The 13,728-nt window shown below is 34.9% G+C and overlaps 1 protein-coding gene across 1 annotated transcript in view; it reads left to right on the top strand.

Annotated features, from left to right (window-relative positions):
• Positions 1 to 13,728, top strand: part of FIG4 (polyphosphoinositide phosphatase FIG4) — a 362,814-nt gene that overhangs the window by 317,026 nt on the left and 32,060 nt on the right. The window contains exon 21 of the mRNA XM_090408874.1: positions 1,998 to 2,081. Within this exon, the coding sequence (XP_090265000.1) occupies positions 1,998 to 2,081 (84 nt within the window). The remainder of the gene's footprint in view (positions 1 to 1,997; positions 2,082 to 13,728) is intronic.

The following is a 13,728-nucleotide window of genomic DNA, read 5'->3' as shown; positions in this document are numbered from 1 at the left end:
TGAACTATGCAGTGCAGTCACTGTAAGACTTTTATACCACCATACTTCAGCATTTCTGGTTGAATATCATCTACTCCTGCTGCCTTTCCACATTTCAAGCCTTTGATGGCTTTTTCTACTTTAAGTATGGATATGTATTCCTGACTGCATGCCTTGTCAGTGTTTTTTTTACCACTGTGCTATCATCACTGCTTGTTTCATTTAGCAGTTTTTCAAAGTAATTACTCCATACTTCAAGGATATCTTTTTCTCCGGTTTTCATGTCACCTTTATCATCTCTAACTCCTTTTACAGCACTCTTTCCTCCATTCCTAAGCTTCTTCAACAACCTCCAGAATATTTTGCCACCTTCTTGATATTTATTTTCTATATTCTTGCCAAAGTCCTCCCATGACTTTTGTTTAGCTGGTTTTACACAGTGTTTAGCATTTTTGCATTTGTCTCTGTATTCTCTAAGAGAACAAGCTGACTTATTTGACAGGAACTTTTGATATGCTTTCTTCTTTTCCTTCACTGCCTCTTCAACTTCCTGTGTCCACCAGGGAGTTCTGATTTTTTTATCCTTGCAGACAACCTCACCACATGCCTCTCTGGCTGAATCAATCTGGGTTTTCTTCAAGGCTTGCCACTGAATCTCCAAGGTTTGGTTCCTGTTCTCAAACTCTTTCATTTTTTCTTAAATAATCTTTGTGTATTTTAGACTATAGTTCACATCTGAGAGCTGCTCAACTATTATTCGCTTTAAAACTTTCTTATATGTTATTCTTTTCAATATGAAATTCAATTTTATCCAGCTCAAGAAGACTAATTTCAAATCCTCTGTGCACTCTGGTGTCCTACACCAGGGAGAAAACATCACTATCAACAATAACATAGTCAATGAGACTTTTCTTATTCCTAGCCTCTTCTCTCCATGTGAATTTGTGCACATTTTTATGTTGGAACATGGTGTTAGTAATAACCAGTCCATGTCCTGAGCAGAAATCCAACAGATATTTGCCATTATTATTAGCTTTGCTCTTTTCTCCAAATTTTCCCAAAATATTTTGTATGTCTCACAATCATTTCCTACTCTGCTATTTAGATCCCCAACAAGGACCAACTTTTCCTTTTTCATTGTGTCAGTTGCTTTTTCTAAAGTCTCAAAAAATTCCTCCACTTCTACCTTAGTAGGGCCTTCTGTGGGACCATAGGCACAAATAAGTCTCATTGTCCAGTTCCCCATTCTCATATTTGTCCACATTACTCTACTTGAGACTGACTGCCATTCAAGAAGATTAGCCTCATATTTTGTGTTGAATACTATGGCTACTCCTTCTTTTCCTTGATTGTCATTGCCTGAATATAACGTTTTGTATTTATTGCTCAGAAAGATCTCACCAGTTTTTGTCTTTTTTGTTTCAGTCACTCCTATTATGTCGATCTGGTACTTATCTAATTCCTCAGCTAGCTCCATTTCTTTGCTATTCAGGCTTCTTATGTTGATAGTACCGATCTTTAAATCTGGTGATGTTGAGTTGGGGTTTGTTTTCAGATTTGTTCCAGTAGCTGACTTTTCGCTGTTCGCCCTGGTTCCCTGGCGAAAACAACGGGAGACTTGTTTAACCGGGCAACGCCCCAGCCGGCATGAAATTTTGTCATGTCGTACCATCATTTTTTATTTTGGTTTAACCAATAAGAATACAATTTGGTCGGCTAAATCCCAAATTGCCAGCCCATATAGTCATTACTATTTTTTCAGTAAACGAGTTTATGGAAAGGTATGATGGACATTGTGGTTTGTATGAGACTCTCAAGATGAGTCTTCAGACTCTATGAGATGCCTAATTAATAATAATTTTGATAAGTTATGATGATGTTGTGACTTATTAAAGCAGTATTGTTGTTTACTTAGGTTTGTAGATGTTGCAAAGCAATCAGAATGTCCAAATAATTTTGATACAGTAGAGAGTATGCTATAGTGACTTGTTAATGAAAGTAGTATTTTGATTACTTAGGTTTGTAAATATCGCAAAACTAGCAGGTATGACAGGAAGTCATAAGTCAGAAAATTCAAAATCACCAAACAAGGGATTCACATTGTGAGTATTAATTTTATTATTGTTATAATTATATAACTACGTAATGTTTCTGTTTATTTCACTCCTGTTGCTTAATTAACATAAAATGCTGAAGTCTCAAGACAGGAATAATAAGGAAAACAGATTTTTTATGCAGAAGTTGTAAAATTATTGTAAAGGTTTAAAGCTTAATTCTTAAAATCTTAAATAATGCATGTGTGTATAGACTAAATAAAAAATACATTAAAAATGAAAATTTAATGCATATGAGTATTTACTGAAGATGAGATATACTATTATCACTATTAATTATCGTCGAATTCCTGATATGTCCTCTTGGGGGGGGGACTACAAGATATGATATGAAAATATTCATTTTCATATCATATCTTGTAGTCTATATGAAATACTATTATGAAAATATTACATCATTACTATATAAAAGTATTATATGAAAATATTACATCATTAATTATTGATAATAATTATTAATGAATAAGATTAATTATTATTGTCATTGTTCTTATCATATAATACTAGTAATAATAATATTATATAATATTTAAAAAAATATAGTATAGCATATAAAAATAATTATAATAATGAATAACCTAGGCCTTTATATTGACTGTCACCTTAAATTGACCAAGCACATTGGATACCTTAATAAGCAACTTTGCATTATTACAGCTAAATTTTTCCAAGTAAAGAATATGATACCAATCAACACTAAGAAAATTACCTACCATAGCATCTGTGAAACAATACTGTAATACAGAAAACAGTTACCTGTGCAAATTAGAAATGTTTCACAAAAGAATCATTTTCGTGGTGCTTTGGAGAATCAGTACACATGAAACACTTAAAAAAAAAAAACTTTACTGAGCTCACATAAAATTTTTAAGCATATCAAACCTGAGACACTACGTAATCATATTAACAGCTACTTCAATAATGAAGTAGCCTACTACTACACTATACTTCCTACTCTGATCAACAGTCTTCCACACAACTTAAAACACCTAACCAGTTATCAAACGCTAAGACAAGAATTATGGAAATGGTGCTAGCGCAGTTAGCACAACACATTCATATAATTGAAAAGCTACATGGGATGTCCCAAGAGAGTGATGATTTGGCCACTACCAAGCAGATGGAAGAGAGGATGACTTCGACTAACAGAGAACACGAGTCTTATATCATCAGTAGGAAATCCAAGAAATCTGGCATTGCAAAACATGTAATACATACAGACCACAATAGCCAATGGTCTGAAACACACTTACTCCATCCTTATCATTATAAATTTGAACATTTATTTAGTATAACAGCCAAAGCTCTACTTCATCATCTGAACTTGAATCAGAATGACTGCCTCTCACTATCAAAGATACGGGAGAGTCTTATTTTAATTACATATCATTAAAGTTTTAATTAATAATACAGTTAATTAATGACTAATAATACAATGTTTTCTGAGTTATACCTTTGCATTGTTTCATGTATAACGGGTGACCAAGAACCGACCACAAGGCAACTGAATGTAGCAAATTAAATGAATATGAGGTAGGATTTGTAGGAATCAGTAAGCTCGATGATATCGCTACTTTTTTATCATATCCCTGCAATGAAAATATTTATGTTGAAAATACAGCTTCAAAATTGAATGAATTTCTCGATACAAATAGAGTAGATTTGGAAGAAGGAATTAGAAATATGAAATGCGATATCCACCTCAAATCAATTGCCTCGAATAATAGTTTTTGGAAGTTGATCCACAAAAGTAAATATCCAAATATTTAGAGAATCGCCGCTTATTTTAATGCATTTTTTGGATCAACTTATTTGTGTGAATCGGCATTCTCACATATGAATGCTATTAAGACAAAGCATAGATCACAGCTAAGTGATCAACATCTGGAATCGTGTTTACGAATTTCTTTGTACTTTATTTCTTTGTATAAAGTTTGTACGATCCAGATTATGATCGTTTAGCTGCATCTATGTAATGTCAGGTATCGTCCAATTAAATTAAAATATTCAATTTTGTTTGTATAATTTTATTTAGTTTTTTGTATTTTTTATTGTTATTATTTTTTAATAAAGTTATGAACAATAAATTTTCTTTTTTTTTTGTTATATTTATTGCCTTATAAACTTTTAAAAATCTCGAAAATATTCCACAATTTTCGATCGCATCTATAGTCGTCGGTAGAGATATTTTCACTAGGTAAGTAGCTCCCAACGTCTAAAAGTTTGGCCACCCATGATGTATAACATCACTTGACTCTCACTGTTTCAAATCAATCCATTGTTCACACTCTATTTTGTATCAAACTACTGTTTTCCACTGATGATGTATCAGTGTAATAGTATCACACTTTTGTATGCTAGTACACAATGCTTTAAAAATAAGTTCATTGTTTACATTATTAACTGGAGAAATTAAGTTGTCATGTGGATTTCTGAGTCACATTGAATTGGATTTTAACGGTATTGATACGAACACAGATAAGAAAATAACCATTTATTAACTTAAAAGCTAATATTTGGCTGATATTATATCCAGCATCTTCAGAGCACACAAACAAAGGATTCACATTGTGAGTATTAATTTTAACTTAGATGGTGCCTTATTAGGACTTTAGTCTTGTGTTGCACACTGCAATTACTTATACTAGCCCCGCTGTTATGCCGTATCGTGGTTGTCTCGCATTTATAACAAGCTTTGTTTGTGTGCACTGAAGATGCTAGTTATAATACCAGTGAAATATTAGCTTTTAATTTAATAAATAGTTATTTTCTTATCAATCTGTGTTCGTATCAATACCATTAAAATCCATTTCAACATGTGTGATAAACACACAAGCCTTTCCACCCGGTTAAATATTCTTCTGAGTCATGTGTTAACATGGGCAATGTTTTCAGAAGAGACCAAATAGAATGGGCAGAGATTATATTGCTTATCAGAGGAGATTTAGACTGTAAGACTGATACATTGAATCCCCATTTGGGAGAGAAGTTAGAGACTGTGTGGTGCTTAATAAAAATTAGCTCTATACAGTTTGATGTAATCATAGTAATGTAATTATCATGGTGGAGAAATTTAATATAGGTTGTATTGATTCATGATATTAGCGGAATTAGTGATGTACCATATTAACTAGTTAGAACATCATTTGACCTTAGAAGGAGAATTAAGATTAAATTGGTGACAATTTAATTGAATGGACACTAAATTAAGATGCAAAATCAGATATTAAGCATGCTATTGTAATTCAAAATTTTAATTACAACAAGCTATAAATATTAAGATTAAATCTGAAAAGCTTTACAGTTAATTCCTGCTATAGCAATTTCATGTGAACACAGGAATAGTTTGTTATAGTGGATAGTCTTAGAGTGGTATTCTAAAAGAATTTCTTTTAGAATACCACTGTGCTTTGTTTTTTGCTGGTACATTTTGGTACTTGTTGTAATGAACATTTGTTCTAATGAGAGTTGACCATACATATGTAAGAAGATGTAAGGAAAATAGAAATGGATTCATCATAGCTAGGTAACTGGAATAATCTAATGGAGATGTTGAAGAATTCAGTTAATATTTTCAAGTGCATGTATAAACACCGATCAGTTAAAAGAGGAAACGCTGCTCAAGAGGCAAGAACTGTCAAATGATATAATACAAGAAGAGAAAATTTTGATATCACTCAACCGTTTACTTGTTATCGCTTGTGGGATAGATTAGGAACCTCCATTTAGTACTGTGGGTAGAGTAATGTTTAAATAAACCAGCTCTGAGAGAGAGCAAATATGCCACAGTCTTACATCAGGTGAAAAAAAAAATTGTCTACTACCTAAACGCTTTCACAAACATGTATATGCTATAGTGAGATATTGAACTGACAGCCTTTAGTTGGAGAACAGAGACATTAACCATTAGGCTAACCAAGCTGGCTAGTTGGTTGAGAATTGGCAAATATAAATCAGAGTATTATAACCATCATCATCATCATCAGTTTCTTGATATGTACATTCATGGGTGTACTCACTGCTACCACAGTACTATATAATTAAGTATACATTATCAGTAATCTCCTGTCAATAGTTTAACTCAAATTGGTCTATTACTTGCCATACCTGTCATGTCTAATATTGTTGCATCTAACATTTTGATCTTTTAAGGCACTCCTGACTGAATCAATCTACCTAGATACTGCCATCTTGGCATATTTTTCTGACCTTTCCTTTCTCATTTTGTCTAAGTGATCACCAGATTAGATTAGCCCTGCTCACACATTCTTTGATGTTATCAATATCAAGTTCCTTCTTAATATTTTCATTTTTAATATGATTCTGCAATTGATGCTTCCTCTTCAGGCTCTTGATTTCTCTCAGAACACTCACATATCTGAGATCTCTGATGTTTGATTGAATGCTTTATTTCTTTCTAAATCCAACTCTCAAATCCATAACTTAAAAATGGTTTGAACATTGTTTATATATTGCTAGTTTAGTGTACTGGCTAATTTCAGTCTTATTCCATATAAATTTATTCACTTGGCTCCCTACCATGCTAGCTTTATTTATTCTGTTGTTATATTTCCATATTTTATTTGTTCTATAGATTCTTCATTGTTCCTGTTTATTTTCATAGCTTTGGTGTTTTCATTGCTGATTTTGATGCCAAATTTGTTACAGCTGTTATTCAATTTAGTTAGAGAATCCTGGAGACTTACACTAGCTGTGTTTAGGAGTACCTTACCTGCATAAAGCAAAGAGCTAAGTTTGATATCTTTGATTCTAATATCAGGTTTAATAATACTTTCTTTCATAATGCAATCCATATAGATGATGAATGGGTACCCCTTTCTCTTATGCCTGATTTTACATCAAACCATTTCCCTTATTTCCTTCAATTCTAACTGCTGACTTATGTCTTAAATATGGATTATGTATGGCTCTGCATGATGTTCTATTTATCCCATATAACTGTAGTATTTTGAAAAGCTTTCTTCTGGGCACCTTATATGCTTTTCCATATATATATATATATATATAAAACTTAAGTACAGATCCTTATCTTATTTCCAAGATTTCTCAGCTTGCTCTTTTCCAAGTTTCTGGAACACTTAGTAGAGAAATGCCTCTGTAATTCTCACATTCAACTTTATTCCCAGCATATGTGTTACAATTTTTTATAATTAGTATATTGAGAAATGAGATACTATTTTTGCGGTGCTTAAGGGTCAAAGCTGTATAACTGAGAGGAGACCTCCACATAGCATTTAAAGGAATGCGGAGAACCGACCAGGGCTTCTGACCTAATGTCCAATCCTCACCTTCTTATGGTGCACCCTGTTGGGTATCTACTGGATACTGAACGAATCAGGATGGAATGACAATTTGGGATTTATCCGATCAAATTGTATTCTTATTGACTTAAACCAAAATACAAATGATGGTACAACATGACAAAATTTCATTCCAGCTGGGGTGTCGCCGGTTAAACAAGGCACCAATTGTTTTCGCCAGGGAACCAGAACGAAGCGAAACGTCAGCTACTGGAACAAATCTGAAAACACACCCCAATTCAACATCACCAGAGTTAAAGATCGGTACTATCAACGTAAGAACCCTGAATGGCAAAGAAATGGAGCTAGCTGAGGAATTAGATAAGTACGAATTGACATAATAGGGGTGACTGAAACAAAAAAGACCAAAACTGGTGAGATCTTTCTGAGCAATAAATACAAAATGTTATATTCAGGCAATGACAATCAAGGAAAAGAAGGAGTAGCCATCGTATTCAACACAAAATACGAGGCTAATCTTCTTGAATGGCAGTCAGTCTCAAGTAGAGTAATGTGGGCAAATATGAGAATGGGAAACTGGACAATGAGACTTATTTGTGCCTATGGTCCCACAGAAGGTTCTACTAAGGTAGAAGGTGGAGAAATTTTTTGAGGCTTTAGAAAAAGCAATTGACACAATGAAAAAGGAAAAGTTGGTCCTTGTTGGGGATCTAAATAGCAGAGTAGGAAATGATTGTGAGACATACAAAAATATTTTGGGAAAATTTGGAGAAAAGAGCAAAACTAATAATAATGGCAAATATCTGTTGGATTTCTGCTCAAGACTTGGACTGGTTATTACTAACACCATGTTCCAACATAAAAATGTTTACAAATTCACATGGAGAGAAGAGGCAAGGAATAAGAAAAGTCTAATTGATTATGTTATTGTTGATAGTGATGTTTTTTCCCTGGTGCAGGACACCAGAGTGCATGGAGGATTTGAAATTGGAAGTGATCACTATTTAGTCTTGAGCTGGATAAAATTGAATTTCATATTGAAAAGAATAACATGTAAGAAAGTTTTAAAGTGAATAATAGTTGAGCAGCTCTCAGATGTGAACTATAGTCTAAAATACACAAAGATTATTTAAGAAAAAATGAAAGAGTTTGAGAACAGGAACCAAACCTTGGAGATTCAGTGGCAAGTGTTGAAGAAAACCCAGATTGATTCAGCCAGAGAGGCATGTTGTGAGGTTGTCTGCAAGGATAGAAAAATCAGAAATCCATGGTGGACCCAAGAAGTTAACCAGGCAGTAAAGAAAAAGAAGAAAGCATATCAAATGTTCCTGGCAAATAAGTCAGCTGGTGCTCAAATGTAAGAAAGCTAAACATTGTATAAAACTAGCTAAACAAAAGTCATGGGAGGACTTTGGCAAGAACATAGAAAATAAATATCAAAAAGGTGGCAAAATATTCTGGAAGTTGTTGAAGAAGCTTAGAAATGGAGAAAAGTGTGCTGTAAAAGGAGCTAGAGATGATAAAGGTGACATGAAAATGGGAGAAAAAGATATCCTTGAAGTATGGAGTAATTACTTTGAAAAACTGCTAAATGAAACAAGCAGTGATGATAGCACAGTGGTAAAAAAAACACTGACCAAGCATGCAGTCAGGAATACATATCCATACTTGAAGTAGAAAATGCCATCAAAGGCTTGAAATGTGGAAAGGCAGCAGGAGTAGATGATATTCGACCAGAAATGCTGAAGTATGGTGGTATAAAAGTCTTACAGTGGCTGCACTGCATAGTTCAGAATGCCTGGTCACAGGGACGAATTCCCAATGAGTGGAACAGAGCTCTCATAGTACCCATATATAAAAAGGGGAAAAAAACTGAATGCAAGAATTACAAAGGTATATCCCTACTGAGTGTTCCTGGTAAGATATATGCAAGTATACTTGAGAAATGGTTGAGAAGAATTGTGGAAGAAAAGCTTGGTGAAGAACAAGCTGGATTCAGGCCAAATAGAGGCTGTCAGGATCAGATTTTCACTTTACGACAAATAGTCGAGAAAGCATGGGAATATAACAGAGATCTGTATTTAAGTTTTGTCGATTTGGAAAAGGCATATGACAAGGTGCCAAGAGAGAAGCTATTCAATATTCTAAATATTCTACAGTTATATGGTGTCAATGAGACATTATATCAAGCAATACTTGGACTTTATTTGAGTTGTAAGTCAGCAATTAGAATTGAAGGAAGTACAGGAAGATGGATTAATGTTAAACCTGGTGTGAGACAAGGATGTACATTATCCCCTCTGTTATTCATTATCTATATGGATCACATTATGAAGGAAAGTGGTATTAAACATGATATCAAAATTGGAGATGTTAATGTCAGCTCTTTGCTTTATGCGGTTGATGTTATACTTTTAAATAAATCTGCTACAAGTCTGCAAGATTCCCTGACTAAATTGAATAACTGTTGTAATAGATATGATAAAGGTCAGCAATAAAAAGACAAAGACAATTAAAATAGGCAGAATCATTGAAAATATCAACTGTGTTGTGAATGGAGAACCTGTGGAACAAATAAAACATTTCAGCTACTTAGGCACGATTTTTAGTGAAGATGGTAAATTAAATATGGAAATAGACAATAGAATCAACAAAGCTGGTATGGTAGGAAGTCAGTTGAATAAATTCATATGGAATAAGAGAGAAATTAATCGGAACACTAAATTAGCTGTATACAAGACAGTGTTCAAACCAGTTTTAACTTATGGATCTGAGAGCTGGGTCAGAAGTAAAACACTTGACCAAAGACTAGAGACCACAGATATGAGAGTCCTGAGAAAGATTAGAGGCGTGAACAGATGGCATCAATGGCAATATCATATTAAAAACGAGGATATTAGGAACGAACTTGACATTGTCAGCATCCAGGAATGCGTTAGCAGAACTAATCTCAGGTGGTATGGTCACTTGAACAGAATGGGCGAGGAAAGATTAGCAAAACAAGTGTTCTCTGCCAGGTTGGCAGGAAAACGACCCATAGGAACACCAAGATGTAGGTGAATTGATGCTGTACAAAGTGCCTTAGACAATAGAAATATAAGATCTGATAATGTTGGAGTCTTGACAAGTAACAGACTGACTTGGAGGAAAATTGTAGATAGGAAGTTAGTAATGATGTAAATGTTTCATATAGTATTATCATATCCTGTACACCCCTTGGCAGGAATTTGAAGATGATGATGATGAACTTTATTCCCTTTTTTATAGCTGGGAGCTATCAAAGCTCTACTCTAATAATCTGGAATTTGTCCTTCTGACCAGGCCCTCTGAATGATTCAGTATAGCCATTGAAAAACTTTTATACCTCCGTATTTGAGCATTTCTGGTCGATTATTATTATTATCTGAAACTTCCAGTGACTCAAGAGAGAAGCTATACTTCACTCAAACCATTGCCATACGTTCTCATTCCACTTACTTAGTGACTGTTCTGGGAAAGAAAATTCCAGCTCTTTCCCCTTTCTTTATTGCAAACAAACTTAACTCCCATGGATATCTCATGTTCTCTTCCCACCTTCCATATAATAAAAAATTTCATTAGACAATATCGTCTAACACCCATTCAGTAGTTTATAGACTTCATATCATATCACCCCCTCTTTCTACTATTAACCAGAGTCTGTAGTTCACATAATCTACATTCCATAATCCCAATGCAATCTTTGTTACCCTTCTTTGCACACTTTCGACATCTTCTTTATCTCCCTTGGAATCCAGGCGACCAAATCTGCACACAGTAGTCCAGGTATGGTTTTATCAAAGCATTGGAAAGATGCATAATGACTTCCTCAATCCTTACATGTCAAGGTTCATTTCAGCATTGCAAATATCTTCCGATTTGTAATTATAGCTTTTGTTATGCAAAATTATTATTATTATTACAGACAACTCTCAAGGAGTCTTTAGACTCATCAAGGGAGACCCTAAACGTCATGTCAAGAACTATTCAGTATTTGCACAGTATCTGTCATATGTGGCTTTGAACTTATTCACAATCATGGCACCGACAGCAGACTCTGGCAGTTTATTCCACTCATTCATCACTATGCAAGTAAAAAACCCTAATTCTAACACTCTTGCTCAGTTTCCATGGATGGCCCCTAATTCTCCTACCACCACACCTGTTCTGAAATTTCCTCTGAATTAATCTTGTAAAAACCCATAAGTAATTTGAATGTCTCAATCATATCACCCCTTTTCTGCCTATCAACCAGTTTCTGTAACCCACAAATTTTCAACCTGTTCTCGTAAAGTTCATTCCATAGACCAACTACCATCTTGGTCACTCGCTTTGAATTTTCTCTACCTCCTCCCCATCACCAAGAAACCCTGGTGCCCAGATCTGTGCACAGTATTCAAGATGGGGTCTTATCAAGGCTTGATAAAGAGAAACAATAACCAGCTTGTCAAAGTATTCTTCAGTAGCCAAGTGATCTGATGAGCTGCTTTAGCCACTTTTGCCTATGTGCCCCGTAAACTTTAACTCCCTATCCACTAACACACCCAAGTCTCTGGCTTCATCAATTTCCTGGAGTTCCACCAATGTGATATACTGTTGATAATCTTTTCATCCTCAAAATGCATAACTTTACACTTTGCCACATTAAATTGACATCCATTCTCCTTAGCCAGATTGCCAATCTATCCAAATCATCCTACAAAATTTTGATATCATGTGTATTCACTATTGCTCTATCCAACTTTGCATCATCACAAATAACTGATCAGTTCCTCTCAGATCCTTTCCTATATTATTAATGAACAAATTAAATAGCAGTGATGGTCCAAGAACAGAACCCTGCAGCACACCACTAGTCACAGACCTTCTTTTGGACTCTACTCCTGAATAAACCACTCTCTGATATCTCTCCATCAACCACCCTCCTATCCTTCCCCATGTGCTGCAGTTTACTAATTAGAATTCCATTTGGTATTTTGTCAAAGGCCTTTGCAAAGTCCAGCAGTATCACTATAAACCCATTAGCTGTATCAACTCAGCTGTCACTGTATTATAAAACATGAGCAAGTTACTGAGGCATGATCTACCCTTCACAAAACCATGCTGCCACCCCCCCCCATATAGTATCCCATTTCCATCTGTCCATTTTTGTATTTTACTCTTGACCAACTTCTCCAATGACTCCTGATATGCTGATCGGTTGATAATTTGATGCATCAGTCTTGGAGTCTCCTTTATGCAATGGAACTATTTTCTCCAATTTCCACACCTTTGGGACTAACCCAGAGCTGAGACTAGATTAAACAATATGGTTAAGGGCACTGACAATTCCTTGGTTGCTTCACATAAGACTCGAGCTGGTATACCATCCAATCTAGAGGGATTCGTAGTGTGTAGTGTTCATGAAAGCTCCGGATAAGATAAGTATTATTTTCAGTTATCGTTCATAAATTTATTTAATATTGTGTAGTTTGCCTGGCGTCTCTTAGTGCATATTTTTGTGTGTTTTTGGTGTGTTATAATTTGATAAAATACGTTGCAAGTAAGTATGGCTCCAGTACGAAGGAAAATGGCAGCCAGTAACGATGGTTCGCCATCTTTATCAAAGAACAGTAGTATAAAAGAGATGATTCAGTATACTAGCTGGGAAATGTACGCTTTGCGGAGTGCGGTCGGAGTGTGGTTAGATGATAATAAAGGAGTGAATGTGTGTAGAAAATATAGGGAGAATGAGAAATTGAAGAGTATTTCGGATCGTGAGTGTGATATTTTTGTCAAACTTCAGAATGAAGAAAATAGGGATATGACAAGAAATGGCGAGGTTGTACCAGAGAATTGTGAGAGTATGAATGTGGAGAGTGTGAATGATAGTATTAATGGTTTTACTGAGAATAAAAAAGATGAGATAGATGCAATGCGTGAGATCGCGTTGTTGAATGGTGCGATACAAAGGGCAAAACAGCAGGTAGAGCGTATGAGCAAAAGTCGACTGAATGAACCAGCCAATAATAAAAAGTATGACAGGAAAAATAGACATATGAGTGTGAACATGAACAAAATGAAGGATAGAGTGCTGTATGGAGACTTGTTAGTACGAGGTGTGATATTAGAGGATTTGACAAAATCGTACCAACCTGGTGCGACCATAAAGGATGTAAGTGAGTCTATTAGAGAGCAAAAGGAAAGGGTGAAAGAAATGATTGTTGTGGCAGGTACAAATGATTTGAAAGGAGACAAAATGGAAATGATAGAAGACCTGAATGAATTATTTCAGGTAGCAAAAGAAAAGAGTGAGAGAGTTAGAATGATTAGTCTTTTGCCACGGTATGACAGTG

Source organism: Typopeltis vanoorti, chromosome 19, assembly GCF_054136105.1.
Source record: "Typopeltis vanoorti isolate ZY-2024b chromosome 19, IOZ_Tvanoo_1.0, whole genome shotgun sequence".
Lineage (NCBI taxonomy): Eukaryota > Metazoa > Arthropoda > Arachnida > Uropygi > Thelyphonidae > Typopeltis > Typopeltis vanoorti.
The sequence above is the reverse complement of the archived record's forward strand: the minus strand, read 5'-3'. Positions and strand labels throughout refer to the sequence as shown.